Source organism: Electrophorus electricus, chromosome 10 (assembly GCF_013358815.1).
Source record: "Electrophorus electricus isolate fEleEle1 chromosome 10, fEleEle1.pri, whole genome shotgun sequence".
NCBI lineage: Eukaryota > Metazoa > Chordata > Actinopteri > Gymnotiformes > Gymnotidae > Electrophorus > Electrophorus electricus.
In genome coordinates, this window is record NC_049544.1 from 11996603 (window position 1) to 12012326 (window position 15724).

Here is a 15724-nt window from a genome sequence, read left to right on the forward strand (position 1 = left end):
AACTCTGCTGATTATACCTGTATGACATCAGATATTGAGGAGGCCTGTAAATTTTCCCCCTCCATATCCACAATGTTCCAGTTTCTAAGATGATATTATCCTCACATTTTCTGCATTGCTGTGGGCTGAGTTTGAGCAGGTTAGCATAAGCCATGTGAGCCACGCTAGAGAGGTACAGAAACCTCTAAGAGGATATAGCCCCACTGATGTGGGAGAAAATGTTAATATACTTCTCTTCATCAGTCAGGTGTTTTTTCCGAGGTTGCATCAAAGATTTTTTGAAATTTTAAAGCTGCCACGTGAAAGAAAATAAGAATGAGATGGCAAGTATGTACAAACACTTCTGTTCTTTAAACATGAGCTGGATTGTAGAAAAGAAATTGCAACAAAAAAAAGCTTTTCTGTTCATATTGTAGGTGTTCTTAGTACTTCAATAACAATGAACACTGACATAAGTAGCTTTGATGTTAGTCTATTATTTCATTATTTTATTTCATTCATTTTAAACTTATTTTATATTTTATATAGAGGTATCTGGTTGGTTGCAATGGCTCCCATGTTTGTTGTTATAAAATCCCTTCTAACCTTTACTATCACCAAGACAGCTGAAACAACCTTTATGACCAAGACAGTTAGTTAAAATATACCAATGAGCAAAGCTGAACAAAGTTCTAAGCAGTTAGCTAATTGAACATAATGAAATGTAGCCATTTATTTTTATATATTTCTTAATGAAATCAATATTAAATATGTGCCTGAGCCTGCCCTTTCTGATGTATGTCACAATTTATATCTAATATATTTACAGGAAATATTTATTTTAGCTTGCAGATTTTCAAATGAGGAACTGTTGACATTGCATATGTAATGACATATGTAAAAAGAGCCATCTATCAGGCATGTGCTTGGGTGTGCCTGTATTATGACCAACTAGTTGTCTGTTGGGGAGGCATTTACAATCATGCTATGCTAGAAGATCTGATTGAATATGACTGATGTTATGGGGTTCAAGTACCTGGAAATACAATGTTAAGAAATCTGAACAAATAATAAACAATAAACAATTTTTTTTTCTAAATACAGTCCCTGTAATCTTTGCTCCTGGCAGCTGATTCTCCTTATATTAAATTTTACAGTTGTGGTTTCAGGTTAGGGAGGCACTGATGAATCAGTATTTTACCAGTATCAAAACCCATAATGGCTTTTTGAATGGTCATGGCATTATAATAATAAAGTAACATCAAGTATGACCTACATCTGATTCTATTTCTTAATTTTTGTTTTAAAGTTGTAAAAACACAATTTTATTAACCTTCAACAACAATATTACTTAAACATACAGATGGCCAAAAATATTTATGGTGTATTTCTCCATAATGATACTTTAGTCCCTGAATTTCTTTTTTGAATAATCATGTTTATGATTAGGTGTTTATTACCATATTAGCTTGATACGTGTAGGTGGAAATAGCACTGAAAAATAAGAATACATTAACATTTATAAACCACCTCAAGCGTCATTCAAAATAGCATTTTTGCCCCAGCCACATGAAAAGGGATGGGGGAAAAAGCAGAAAAGGATATTAGTGTGAAAACAACAAAAAGAAATGAGCAATTTCACCACCAATTCCCACATCCACCTCCGCAGTACAATTTTCCATCACAAATATTTATTCCTAAGACTGTATTGCCTTGTAGGCTCTAAGAATATTTATAAACAGCGCATAACATTTAAAAAATGACTGCAGTTTTGTTACAGATATTCAGAGCTCTGAGCTCAGACATGTGCTCTCTGCCTCTTTTAGGCAAATTTAACAGTAGCGCAAACTATGGGAATACTACTAGCTTTTCAAAGGGGTGATGCTCCAGGTTAGCTAAACAATTTCATGGAATCTACACCAGTAGTTTGATTTCTGCTGCCACCAAAGAAATTTTAATTACGCTGACCAAAGCACATATAAATATGTGGAACAACTCTAAAACAAATGGGTGGATAATATGACTGTATATCCCCAGCTGCAGAGAATGTGCGACAAAGGACTGTTGCTACAAACCAGTGCCATCGCAAGTGGGAATAAGTTGGTGTGCATTTTAAGCATTTACTACTTGCATATGATGGCTCAGAATGTACTGATGTTAAACATTGTACATCTTTAAAATGATAGATTAAGATGTTTAAAGTGAAATCAAAGTCATGAATAAGGTTTATTTTGAATCCAGCAACTTTTCCATCTTTTTACTGAAGTTTATATTTGAATTGCAAATATCCTGTTTGCAAATATCCTTATGTTTAGATTTTGCAAATGTACTGTTGCACTAAGAGGCTTACACAGGATTACAGATAATTACTACATTTGCTTTTAAATTATCCGGGTTCAATACACTTATTACATTTTTTAAATTAGAAAAAGGGATCTAGTATGATCTTGGTGGGGCCATGACTTCAGGCATTGGAATGAGTCAGTATAGTGGGATCAGTGCATCGTTAGTTCAGCTGATATGTAATAGTTCCCAGTACTCCACACAAGGCTACCAACTGTTTCATTCTTCTTAGTATCCTCTGCTACACAATGTTACTGTGAACACACTGCACTCAGTTTTTCATAGATTTTTTGTGCTCTGCCATTTTGAGCAGTTTCTGTCAAACTCATACAACACTATTGTATGATATGAAAATGTCTCTGTAGTTATTCTTAAATTTCTCCCATATTACTCACTTTATAGTGTACCTTTTTGTTTTAGACTTTTAATGTTAAAGTTCAAACACAACGACAAACACTGATATGACATATTTTTAGATTCCTATTCATTTCCATATAATCTACATCATCAAATCACGTTCGGGACAGATGACATATGCGCATTTGTCTCATTGTCATTCCCCCCTGAGAAATTAACAATTTCACAATAATAATAAAGCAAAGAAATAGGCCTTATTGGGTTCTGGACATTGTTATGGTCCTAAAAGATGTTTTATACAATATATTACCCACACTACCTTACACCACAAAACAAACTTATATATAAATCATATTACAGCATTGATTAAACAAATATATAAACAAATTGTTGGAGTACAGTGTCTACCCTTGTCTACTTACTATGATCAACAGACACAAAAAGCAAAGGACATTTTTGCAGCTGCCACTGTAGAAAGATATTTTAAACAAGACTGGTGCTAGCATACTACCTTCCACCTCAGGAAATTAGCTGCAGACTATACTGCTTGGTTGGGTTTTGAACATTTATATACGCTGTGTATTATGCATGCTTGTCAATAATTGTCTTTGGGTCCAACACTAAGTTTGGGTCCAACACTGAAGTGAATTAAATAAGGAATACAATGTATGATGCTTTGCATTGTGAAATTACATGAGGGTCTGAGTGATTTTTTTCCATATACTCTTTGTACAAATAAGTTATTCCAAGTATATTTTAAATTATTAAAGCACTTGTGTTTAACAGTAATCAATTCAAATATAGTATTTGATGATCGCCAATGATTGCCCTCCACTGGTCATGAAAAATGGAAGTATAGGTCACAACCACAGTAAGTTCTACCCTTTCACATACACCTCAGTGCAGACAGCATAAGGAAACATGATGAAATAAGGTGATGGATTGTTTCCAATGTGTAAATGACCCAAGTGCTTGTAGGATTAAGATAAGAAAGGTATAGTTAGGTCTTGTTAACATTTTAATCTACTTTAGCAACATGCAATCAAAAGCTACTTTTTTTTAGGCTGAAGACCTTTGTAAGAAAAGCAATGAGACCACAGCAGAGGCAGCCGAATTAATTCTGACAGCGGGATTATATCAGGGTGCCTGCAAGGTCATGTGATCATCAGTGGGACACTAGGGGCGTGCACACATGAAGTGAGGCCCAAACATTTACTTTATGTGTTCTCAGGTCAGGTCCTTTGTTCATTTAAGCACCCAAATATGCCAAGAAACACTGGCCAGCTGCAGGAATTGAGCTAATGAGCCCTAGAGGCATTAATGGGCCAGATGTGTGCGCTCAAAGAAGGCACTGCTTTACACCATGAGATTGTTATGAGAATTTTATCAAACCAAAATCATGTAAGGTTTAATAAATTGTGCTGAAAAATTATTATTAAAGTTCAAATGAAAAATATCCATCTCAATACAAGAAAGATACCTGATACTGAGTAAATAGAAGACATATCTGAATCAACTTTCTTGCTAAAAACCTGCTTTAATGAGTGGCCACAGATAATAATCCCGCTGTTATTTGTGGCCAATGGCCAAATATTTTACTATTCACGTACATACCCCTGGTCCCATAACCCCCACCTACACCCCTCCCGAGAGAGCAAGCAAGAGAGCAAAAGACAAAGTGCATTTTACCAAGTGGAACAAACTGTTTATTAACAGGTATTATATAATGCTAAAATCCAAAAATACAGGAGGAAACATTTGTGGCTGTAGATATTTGAGCCTGATACCATCAGTTACAGACTGAGTTTATACACAACTGTTTCCCAACACCTCTCTTGCAAAGGTCAACAGTAAAAGAGATATCAACAGAGAATTAATCTGTGAGGAAATATTACTAATCTTTCAGGGTAAGACTACACACAAAAAATCCAGCACATAAATCCAACAACAAAGTGGACCTTAAGTTTAGACAAGTATATAATAAATGTATGGAGACTCAGTGGAGTCTTGTCTTGCTTGCCTTAAAGCTGAGCCAGGTGTGCAGTGCACTGTAATTTGGGCTTTTTCACACAAGACTCTGCAGCTTCAGTCTTTGAAAGGAGTAAATGATTTTCTCTCCTCATCCTCGTGTGCTCTTCAGTAGTTTCTGAAACAAAAGCAAGAGAATGTAAGAAGCATTACAGCATTACCAAACTAAAATAAACAAATAAATACATAAAAATCCCCACATCTCATTCACACACCAGTCAGTTATGCTTCTCATTTTGGTCCTTTCCATTTGCACAGATTTTCAGTTATAATGCACATAAGTGTAGCACGAACACTCTAAACCTGCCTGTGGGTGAACCACACAAGATATGTCATTTATAACATATTTGGTTGTGACAACTTACTATGAGTCTGCTCTTTAGCAGAGCAACCAGACCATTTTCCACACCCCCCCAGTGCAAGACCATGTGCATGGATAGCACCCGACTCTGCACCAAATTACATCTAAATCAAATAAACTAATGTCAGAAAAATAAATGCTGTGTGCTGAGTCAAAATTGGCTGGATCTCTGTTTAGAATTACAGTGACTCCTTTGGTGGAAAAACACATTGCTCCATTTCAATTGAGGACAAAGCCTGAGAAATGCCTACCAGAGTTGATCATGATATTGTCCAAGTTATTAAGCATGTGTGAGACACACACACACACACACACACACACACACACACACACACACACACACACACACACACACACACACACACACACACACACACACACACACACAATCATTATTACGATAATTACCTTGCCTTTTATAATTGTTTTTGTTTTTCTCAAGCCAACACAGAACAGTATTAAGAAGAAAAAACAATTTAATTACTTCTTTTTGTACAGCACCGCTGTGCTGCTAGTGGCACAAATGTTTATTAGTTTTTCCAAAGATAGACTTTTCAGTCATGAATGGTCATCTCTTTGGCAATGAAGTATGCTATTTCTAGATTAAGATGGCATGCAGTATTAATTTAAACATTACACGTGACTAAACGTATCTTGACAGTAACTGATGAAGATAGATATTGGATGGATATTAGATTTAACTTTTCATAGGTCCATGTGACTACAATGAAATGCTTTGAATTGCTGAGCAACTCTTGTGGTCCTTTTTCCCTTGCCAGGCATTAAATTGAGGATATTGAGTGCGCAAAATTCAAACTGATATTATACACATCTGTAGACTCATACACTAACAGTATTGTTTACCAGTATACTTTTTTGGAAATTGTAATGATTCATGCTAGCTTCTAATTTATCAACGTAGTAGTCTGTCAGAATAGTGCATGATAAAAACAAATCGTGTTTTACCGGTTAGTAGTAATTAAGATATAAATCTTCACAAACTAATCTCATGTTTTGGAGAAAAATAAAAGAATCCACAATTGACAATTTCACCAGTTCCTCCTCTGAACAACTCTTAGCTGCTGCGTGTAGTGTATATAGCTAGCTAGGACACTAATTTGCTATTATTTTTTCATCGAGGTTGTAGTGATGGACTACGGATTTAGTAGCTAACAGCAGCGGAAGTTGCTAGCTAGCAAAAGCAGACAAAGTTGACCGATAAACTGCTAGTGCAATAAGGGTACTAATGCCAATTTCTGCAGTCCCGCAGTAGTTCAACTAACATTACTTTTTATTGGCTTCTATGAATAAATTTATTTTCTCATTCAGTTAAAAATAAGTGTGATTTGAGATCGGCAGCCAATCTGGCAAATATTTTTTAGAACGTGGAGGGATGGGATAGATTAACACTGTCTCAGGTTTACGCATTAATTAACAATTACAGGTGCTTGTAAACTATTATATTGTTATTCCTCATACGTTTTCTTAATGTTGTTCTGCACTTTTCTGCGACCAGTACAGCCGAACCGCTTAACGTAGCTACAGGTGTCTTTTTAATTTTTTATTAATTTTTAATATTTAATGCTTTAAAAAGTTCTAATTCTACTGATCTCTTATTATATATTACAGAATATGTTTGGCTATATATAAAATGCCCTTATGATCTTTTAAAAAATGTAATATAAATGATAAACATGGACTGCTTCATGTAAAACTAATACTGCATATGAGAGCCTCAAGACACCAAGGTGCATAAAGTCTACAATATAATCTGATTATCCCTTTTTACAGTTCTGTTTTTATTAGACTTGACAAATGCCATACTTCAAACGACTTCCCATTAATAATAAAAGCAGGACCAGAAACTTTCTGTTTAATGGTCTTCAATACGTCTACTGTACTCACATGCCAGGTTAATTTTCTCATCCTGTACTTAGTGTCAGTTTAATCTTGCCTTCAGTAAATTAACTGGGATTCAAAATTAATCTTTCTACAACTCTATGTACCGTGCAGTAATGAGTAGCACTACTAATAGTCATACCTATAGACTCACCCCTTTTCTCATTGGGTAACTCTTAACAGTTCACTAATGATCATACTGCTTGTTGTAACACATACTGCTGTAAGGATCAACGCAACAGCCCCAGGTAACATCTGTTAGCAATACAGCCTGATTAAATTATGTACTGTAACTTAATCCAGCCAATCATAGGCATCCACAATGTTCCAACACCAAATCTACCTAACACATTCCTAGATGTTATGCTTATAAGCACTAGATTGAGTAAGAGGGGTTGAAATGACATGATAGGCTACAAAGCCACAAAAAGGTATCCATCAGTATCTTTCAGTGCATCATATTTTTGAAGCGGACCTGGAATTATTAAAAAGACAGGTCTGGTTACCTTTGAAACTGCTTTGAGGTGATGGACTTTGATGGTGGCTGTTTTTTCCTCAAAAGCCTTGACTCTGGACTCCTCTGCCAGTCGGTGCAAGACAAGCAGCAGATTTAGCTGGATCTGATTACACAACACAAATAATTCAACATTTATAATCATACACTTCAAACATTGAAAATCTTCGACTTGCTGTAAGTCACACAAACATAGCTGAAGCATTTGATATGAACTAGTAGCTGCCGGATGAGTTATAAAATCATTCTGACAAAAGTGCATGTCATAACTTAATAACTTTCATCACTTCTTACAAACATTTACCATACATTCATCAATAAACCTTTAAAAAGAAACCTATTAAGATCTCAGATTAGACCACTGGGATTTGTTATAGCCCCGTGTCTGCAAGTATTAGCAGAGTTGTACCCAGATTTAAGCGATATTGTATAAAAACTGTAAATTTGCATTGATGCATTTTGACTTCCAGTATAAGATGACCTATTGACACAGGTGTGTCTGGCAGAGGAGTGGGAGCCTTTGCGTCAGAGGAACAGTGGTAAAAAGCACACTAGTTATGGCTAATTTTGGCTCTGTAGCATCTAGCAGCTCCTGAATTTTAGCATTTCTAAATCGGGATATATTCTAACCAAATCAAGGTGAAATTTCAGATTTCATGATCAGTTGAGTAGCTTCCTAAATAATTGTTATTGAATCCAAGTGCAGTCAGAAATTATATACCCCTTTGCAGGAAATGGCACATCCCAAAAGCCTAGGCCTCCAGTAGAACAGAACCCCATGTGTAGTCAGCCTTTCCTTGCATTACAACAGGAAGTGTGTCTCATTTTCAGTCTATGTCTGTGGAAGTCCTGAATATACCTCAACACCTACCATAGAGAAACACTTTTCGTCAATTTGGTATATATGATATTCAGGTATAAGGATGCATTTAGATTGAAGCTTTTGACCTCCTCCTCTTTGAAAAGAATTTCTAAGCATAAATACAGCTTTTCATTTTTGCTTATAATGCACATATGAACCACTTTTGCTGCCTTAGGGTTTGATAAATAGCTTCAGTAATGCAGAAGCACATAGAATACATGTGCATGCATAAATGCATCTTCTGACTCAGTGAAATTCAAAACACTGTTTTTGAGTAATAACTCATTTTGTAACAGCTGTTCACTAGACACACTTTAAAAGTTATTCAAGATGTAAGGTTAATGTGTGATAAGGGCTCTGAGGGGGTTGTGGTTTATGACTATATAAGCAGAGAACAATTTATATCTGTACACTAACTCACAATAAATGAAATAAATTAAGCCACCTGTGTACACAGCTCACCCCTCCTACGGTGGGTCCTATATGCCATATGCCGCCATCTGCATTTTTCTCTCCGTCATATGTGCACGTAAGTGCGTGCGCACACACACACACACACATACACATTATATACACACACACACACACACACACACACACACACACACACACACACACGTCTGGAGTGTGTGAACCATATCTAGCAAAATTTTCCCAAACACGGCTAATGATTTCAGGGTGCATCTATGCAATGTCCATTTGGATGCAATTTAAATCTATTAATACCTCATTTTCATAATTGTAGGTCATCTCGGGGGCGTCAGAACATTTTTCCAACAGCTGGTCTTGAGAGCGTCTTTGGGAGAATGCAAGCCGAGAAGCACAGGCTTCTACTGTCAAAGACTTTGCCAAAGCATAACGACTGATATGAACTGATTAAAGCTGAGGGATCTCTGCACTACTTTGTGCATACACACAGAACACATAAAAACTTCAGAGAGGAAAGTTGTGCAGAACAAACTGCTTAAGCAAAGTTGAAGAATAAGAGAAGCAACACTTCTTCCAGAATTCAAATGAGTATTCAAAATAGGAGAGGACAATTCTGTCCTCTCAATTTTTATTATATTATGCTGTTATTAGTAAGTAAATGCCAGTAAGAAATGCCAGTTATACATTGTATGATTATGCCATCTCATACAACTTCTGCAGATCATAAGTTGAAATTTTTGGTCATTGAACATGTAATGCGTCATGATCTACAACAGCCGATTTAGTGCCTCTGTGACCAAACAATCTACGATCATCTTTGGCAGCATCAGCAATTTTGCATTTGTTCAGTTAAACTTCTATTCACATTTATAATAGACCTGTGAGCTCCCATCAGTACATCCCTCAGTACCCCTCAGAGAAATTGAGTGTGAATTCAATCCAGATTCCCTGTATAGCTCACTATATTGTTCACCCATGGTGCACCGTAAATGTATTGAATAACTGGTGTATACTACTTATCGGCAAAGATACCTAAATGTATAGCGATTTCCTAAAGCAGATGCTAGAGTTGTATTTAGTAGGATTGCCAGCATAAGACATTCTGACAGGTTCAGTACTGAACCTAAAGAGAGCCCAAAACTCAGTTTCTATTGATACAATGGGAATATAAATGTAGTACTGCTAGTCCATTTATTGTTGATGTTTATATAGTTTAGTTAGTTTATGCAATGTAAATTCACAAGGATATACTTCCAGTGCAAGTTAGTGTTGTTCAAATTCTGTCTGTTGTCTCCCTTATGGGTAGTCTGTGTAATGTTCTACTACTGTCTTATGTAGACTGAGTAAACAAGTACACTACTATTTCAGACATTCAGACTATTTCAGCTGACGTATGGGGACTCTCAATCTATCATAGAATTTGGCCAAGATTTCAGCTGCAACATATTGTACAGTGTGACATGCAACAAATATATAAGACAACTGGAATCACACAGTGTAAAGCTGGATTAAGTCAAAAAAGGAGAAACTTGAATGGAGGATTTTTAACTTACCGAACGGATAGACCTCAAATGAAAACAAAAATCTCCAAAGTCCAGTGGAACATTATGTAATGCCACTGAGACATTCTAATATTTGCTGAGAAGTTCTATTTTGTTTGACAGTGTTATCAGTATAAATGCGCTCTGAAGCAGCTACTGGTTTCTGCTCAAACAACTCAAAAATCTTTCTTTCTTTCTCTAAGCCTGAAAAAATTTCATTAACCTACCCTGAGAAATTCCAAGAGCACATGGCCCGTGCTTCCTAAATGGTACAGCAAATACAACCTTGATTTGTGCATCCTCTCCAGTTCCCTAAAATGGAGGGGAAAGGAGTAGTTTGGTGAAAAGCAGAGTCCACAGAGAAATCTAGAAAAGAAAAAACAGACACTTTCACAGCTTCATCGCAGGACGAAGCTGATTATTTTCAAGTTCAATCAACCATCAACTGCTGCTGAGTCCATCTCTGTTCAGCAGGAGAACAAAGCCACTGCCCTAACCCTGGAGGTACTTCTTATAACTATGAACAATGAAAATGGTATTATAGGCACAGTGGATCACAGGCCACTGCCATGTTTGAAACTGCATTTGCTATGAGATCTTGACCAGCCACTACTGAATCATGCCACACAAACCAGGTCCTTAGACACCAAAAATATATCATTAAATTACATCCAAGCAACCAGTAACTTATTGTGTGACTTCAAATTGTACTGACTAATGTATGTATGGCATTTGGGTAGATGATGCTTTACTAGTTTTTTACATTTATACAAGTGGTTATATTTCAAAACGATGCAACACAATCCAATGTCAACAAAGAACAGGTGATATTTTATACAAAGAAACCAAAAGTGACATTTTAAAAAGCCTTTTTTGCACCTTTTCATGTGTTTTCTTGAATCATTAGCAAGTGATGAAGATACTATGAATACCTCCCAAAATAAAGCATCTTCATAGCAGTAAAAGTCATAAGCAGACATCAAGCCTAGCCAGAGTCCAAACAGTCCATACCATCATGCTGGGGATGTTACTGCAGAGACACGAGAAGTTCACACAGCAAGGTGCTCATGCAGTTGTGCCACTGCTATTTTACGGAAGGTAAACGGGGAAAGTAGCTAGTTCTTAGCTGTATAGTTCACCAAATTATACAAATATACTGTTGGGGAAACACTGGAGAAGCAGTAAACTGATCTGTGCTCTGAGAAATCTAATGATTTTCAAAAATCTAGCAATTTTTTCATTTGTGTAAACTAAACTTTTGTGTTTTCCATTCATATAATCAATGTACTGTATACAAATTTTTTTTGGATACCAGCTTAATCGATGTAATGTTTAACAACTCTTCTGTTCATAAATGAATGTTCTGAACATATTTTGAAATATGAAGGATACATTTTAAAAAAATAATTTGGAATTAATACTTTTTTTAATTTATACATTTGTTTCTGCATATCAAAAAGGGTTTTATTTAAAACCCAGAATGTAATATGGCACTACATTAGGTTTACTTTTGACATATACTGTATGCAATTTAAGCAATAAAAATGCTGATTTTTCTAAAATATATACCAATTAGTTGTTCATTTTAAGATACCTGACACTAGTATATTTTCTTTTGTATATTTATGTGTAATTTGCTTTCCCAGTATCAGCAACAAAATTTGCTTAGAAATGGTCAATGTTTATATCCTGGATAAGTTGCATGGTTTGGCATTTTCTTTATACGGATGAAAAGGCCTTTTCATTTTTCACATGTCCACCACTCTCTCAAAGATAGATCACATTTTTTAAAATGGATAAATCACTTCTTCACTATTATTGGGGTGAAGCATCACACTATAGTGTAATCTGACCATGCTCCCCTGTGTCAGGATTTAATGATTCCTTTGGCCTACAAGACACGCCCTCTTTGAAGAATAAACACCACATTATTAGGAGAGGAGGGCTTTGGTGTCTCATTTATTTCTCCTTTGAAACACAGGAAGCTGCCTGGGTGCTTGTGCAGTCTCATGTCACCTCAAAGAAAGATTAATGCAACTCACTACTTGCTGGTTTTCCTCTACAACTGATCCAGAACGCAGCAGCATGACTAATCTTCATTCTTTCAAAGTTCACACATCACTCCACTGCTGCATTCCCTTCATTCGTTTCCAGTAACTGCCTGCATCAGATTTAAAACCTTGATGCTCACCTACAAAGCCAAAATAATAATAATAGACCAGTCCCTCCATACATGATGACGACAGTCAAATCCCAATTTGTACCCTGTATACTTTGAGCCTCAAGTACGGTTCGGCTTGAAACACCACATGTCAAGTCTCATGGAAGACAAGCATCAAGATTATTCTCTGTACTGGCTCTCAGATGGTGAAACGAACTTTCCCTGGCTGTCCGGGGAGTCCCTTGAGCTTCTTCAAACGCAGACTGAAGACATTGTTTGTGGAATAGTTAAAATGACAATTGATCCTGAACCCATGAAATACATACTGTTGTTGGGTAACAAACTCTAGCACGTATATTTTTATATTGTTTGTTATTGCACATATTGTACAATATAGAGCTTGTTTCTTATGTCTAGGTATCAGCACTGATTGCTGTATTTCAACAGTATTCTAGTTCAATATCTTGAATTCTAACCTACTGTACTGGCTAGGATACATTCTATGAGTAAATAACAAAAGCACTTTTGTTATTCATTCACTCTGGCTAAGAGCATGCACTAAATGCTGAAAGCGTAAATGTAAATTGATGCTGCTTTAGATAATTTCATATTGGAAAATAAATCTGACTCAATTTGTCCTTCAGTTCTATGGGGAATTCTGAAAGCTGTTATTAGAGGAGAAATAATTGGTTTTTACTGTGTGCAAAACAACCAAAATGATTCAACAAAATCAACTCATTTCCAATAATACAGACAAGGCAGACCAAACCCTTCTTAAATTGCGGAGATATGTATATGAAAATGGAGATAAAGCAAGTCAACTTCTACCACGACAGCTGAAAGCCATATCACCTACTTGGTTTATTCCACAGGTTTGAAGCCCAAGTTCTGATCTTACTGATCCAATACAAATCAAGTATTTAAAGAATAATATATGAAACATTACTCTTCAGATTCCCCTCAAGGTCATTCAAACATGATCCATTTTGGAAGCACAAGAATTTCTCAAATTAAACTTGACATTTCGAGCACAATTAGAAAAACCAATACAAATCAAAGAGATTCTAAATTCACTGCAAAGCAGTAAGTTACCAGAGCTTGATGGTTATTCAATCCAGTCTTATATATAAATTTTTTTTAATTGTAAACTAGCCCCAGACTTTAATGGAAGCCTTGATTACGCTCCTTTTAAAACAAGGAAAAGATCCAGTGGAATGCAATTCATACGTAACGCAGGGCGAATATCTATAAGCTTCTCAGTGTTAGCCTCCCTCACCTTCTCACTTGCATGAGGTCATCATATCTCCTGACGCTGGGAAAGCAATTGATAGAGCGGAATGGACATATGTTTGCAGTCCTGAGACGTTTTGGTTTTGGCAGCAAAAAGGAATGCGTACTTCTGTACCCAAATTCTGTTATTTTTAAACAGTGAAATTGCAAGTTTGTTGTCCTTAGTATTAGATTTTTGCTTTAAGCCTTAAAAGAGTTGAACAGGAAAGAAAGGAAATATGGAGGGAATGTGAGCATACCATTAAATTAATTGTCCTCCTGTATCTACTTTTAAGTATACATTCACTCATTGCTTTGCTGCTCACAACAACAAATAACCCAATATCATTTAGTGATGACAAAAGGTGTAAGCAAGTAACCATAGAGACCTGTGTAAAATATTTGAGCTCATAATTATTAACAGTCCTCCACACAAACATGTACACATAATTTAACCAGATTTTTCAGAGCATAAAGGCATAGCTGCTGTTACTACTACTGTAATGGGTGGGGGGGGGGGCGGCATAATTTAAGATACCAAGAAACCAAAAACACTGTTTAATATTTGTCCAATCCCCTTTTAGCTTTTCTAAGAGCAAATTAATAAACTCCCTGGTTAGTTGTGATTCCAACTGACACGTTATGGCAAACTGCATGGCAAAGGATGGGCTACAGACTGACACTATACATAAAACATCTTAACGTACATGATAGCTATATATCTTAGCTAGTAAGATAGGTGTAGGAATAGCTAGCTAGCTAGCTACTCGGTTCTAAGAAAACGGCAACTTTGTAAGCACCGTAGCTATATAGCCAAGATAGGCAGCGTGACAGCAATAATAGTAACAGACAGCTAGCTAGGTTAACGGTACCTACATACTTTCCAGCGAAGCGTTAACTAGCTAATCTGAGTTATTTTTATTTAGATTATAATGGAAGCAATTTAGCTATCTTAGTTAGTTAACTAACTCTGGGTAGCTAGCGTTAGCGAGCTAGTTACCGCTAGCTGGACTAGTTCCTACTAGTCAGGAAGGAACAGAAAAATAGGTAGCTAACAGTCAAACTAGTTAGTAAACTATGTGGCCGATATAACTTCCACACTATCTTAAATCTTTAAAGTAAAAATCGCAAGGTATTACTTGAAGCCACTCAGCTAGGTAGATAACTTAAACCTAGCATACTCACGTTAGTGGCAATTAATATGAGCATTCTAGCTAGTTGAGTCATTTAAAACTTACCATTATGTCTGCATTTTTTCCGATACGTATGTCAGACTTCTTTTTCATTTGAGATTTCAAAACCGTCCTTGGTGCTTTCTTCAACATGTCTAGCAAATCCTATAGCTAGTTAGCTACGCATCTATTTTATGTATTCAGGTAGGGACAAGTCTGTTCAGTCAATTTTTAAAACTGCCGCGCGTTGTATTGTTGGCTCATAATGATGACGTGACCTTTAGCGCATAACTGTCGGATCTGAAAGGAAGTTTATCTGAAGGAAAATGGCAAAATTGGTTGCTTTGTAGACTATCCGGGTGTCTCATAGAGTCTTGTATTAAATGGTTTTTTTTTATTTCTTTCAAAATTTACGCCGTATTAGATTAATTGGTACCACTGCTATAATACATTTAATACGAAATGTCAAACGAATAGCCTATAATTCTGTTAATTTGTCAGCCATTGCATAGGAATCATCTGCAAAACATTTGCTGAAATGTATATATGATCTTGAAACTTCGCGAGAGCTTTAAGTCCATTTTAATGGCACGTTTATGTTTTTTTAAATTTATTAAAATGTATATTTGGGCTTTGGCATTTGCCTGAATTTTCAAATAAAATAGGAGACTTAGCTCCAGGTGTTATAGCCTACATCATACTAAATAAAAGTATAAGTTTAGTCTTCTTACTTTTTCCCCTCCAAAAATTTAAAATTTAAAATACAATAATAAATCTACTGGAGCACAAAACCTCTTTACAAAAAAGGC

General features: G+C 36.0%; 1 protein-coding gene across 1 annotated transcript; it reads right to left on the reverse strand.

Annotated features, from left to right (window-relative positions):
- Positions 1 to 4358: 4358 nt before the first annotated feature.
- On the reverse strand, positions 4359 to 15160 carry cenpw (centromere protein W). Its single transcript, XM_027019295.2, has 3 exons — positions 14982 to 15160; positions 7474 to 7587; positions 4359 to 4825 (listed from the first exon to the last, which is right to left on the reverse strand). Exons 1-3 carry the CDS (start codon positions 15066 to 15068, stop codon positions 4799 to 4801), a joined length of 228 nt encoding a protein of 75 aa, XP_026875096.1. The 5' UTR covers positions 15069 to 15160; the 3' UTR covers positions 4359 to 4798.
- Between the last annotated feature and the right edge of the window lie 564 nt (positions 15161 to 15724).

Coding starts and splice junctions, on each gene's coding strand:
- cenpw (XM_027019295.2), bottom strand. CDS start 15,068: ATGTTGAAGAAAGCACCAAGGACGGTTTTGAAATCTCAAATGAAAAAG. Junction 7,588..14,981: donor GAAAAAATGCAGACATAATG/GTAAGTTTTAAA, acceptor TTGTGTAATCAG/ATCCAGCTAAATCTGCTGCT. Junction 4,826..7,473: donor ACCTCAAAGCAGTTTCAAAG/GTAACCAGACCT, acceptor CTTTTGTTTCAG/AAACTACTGAAGAGCACACG.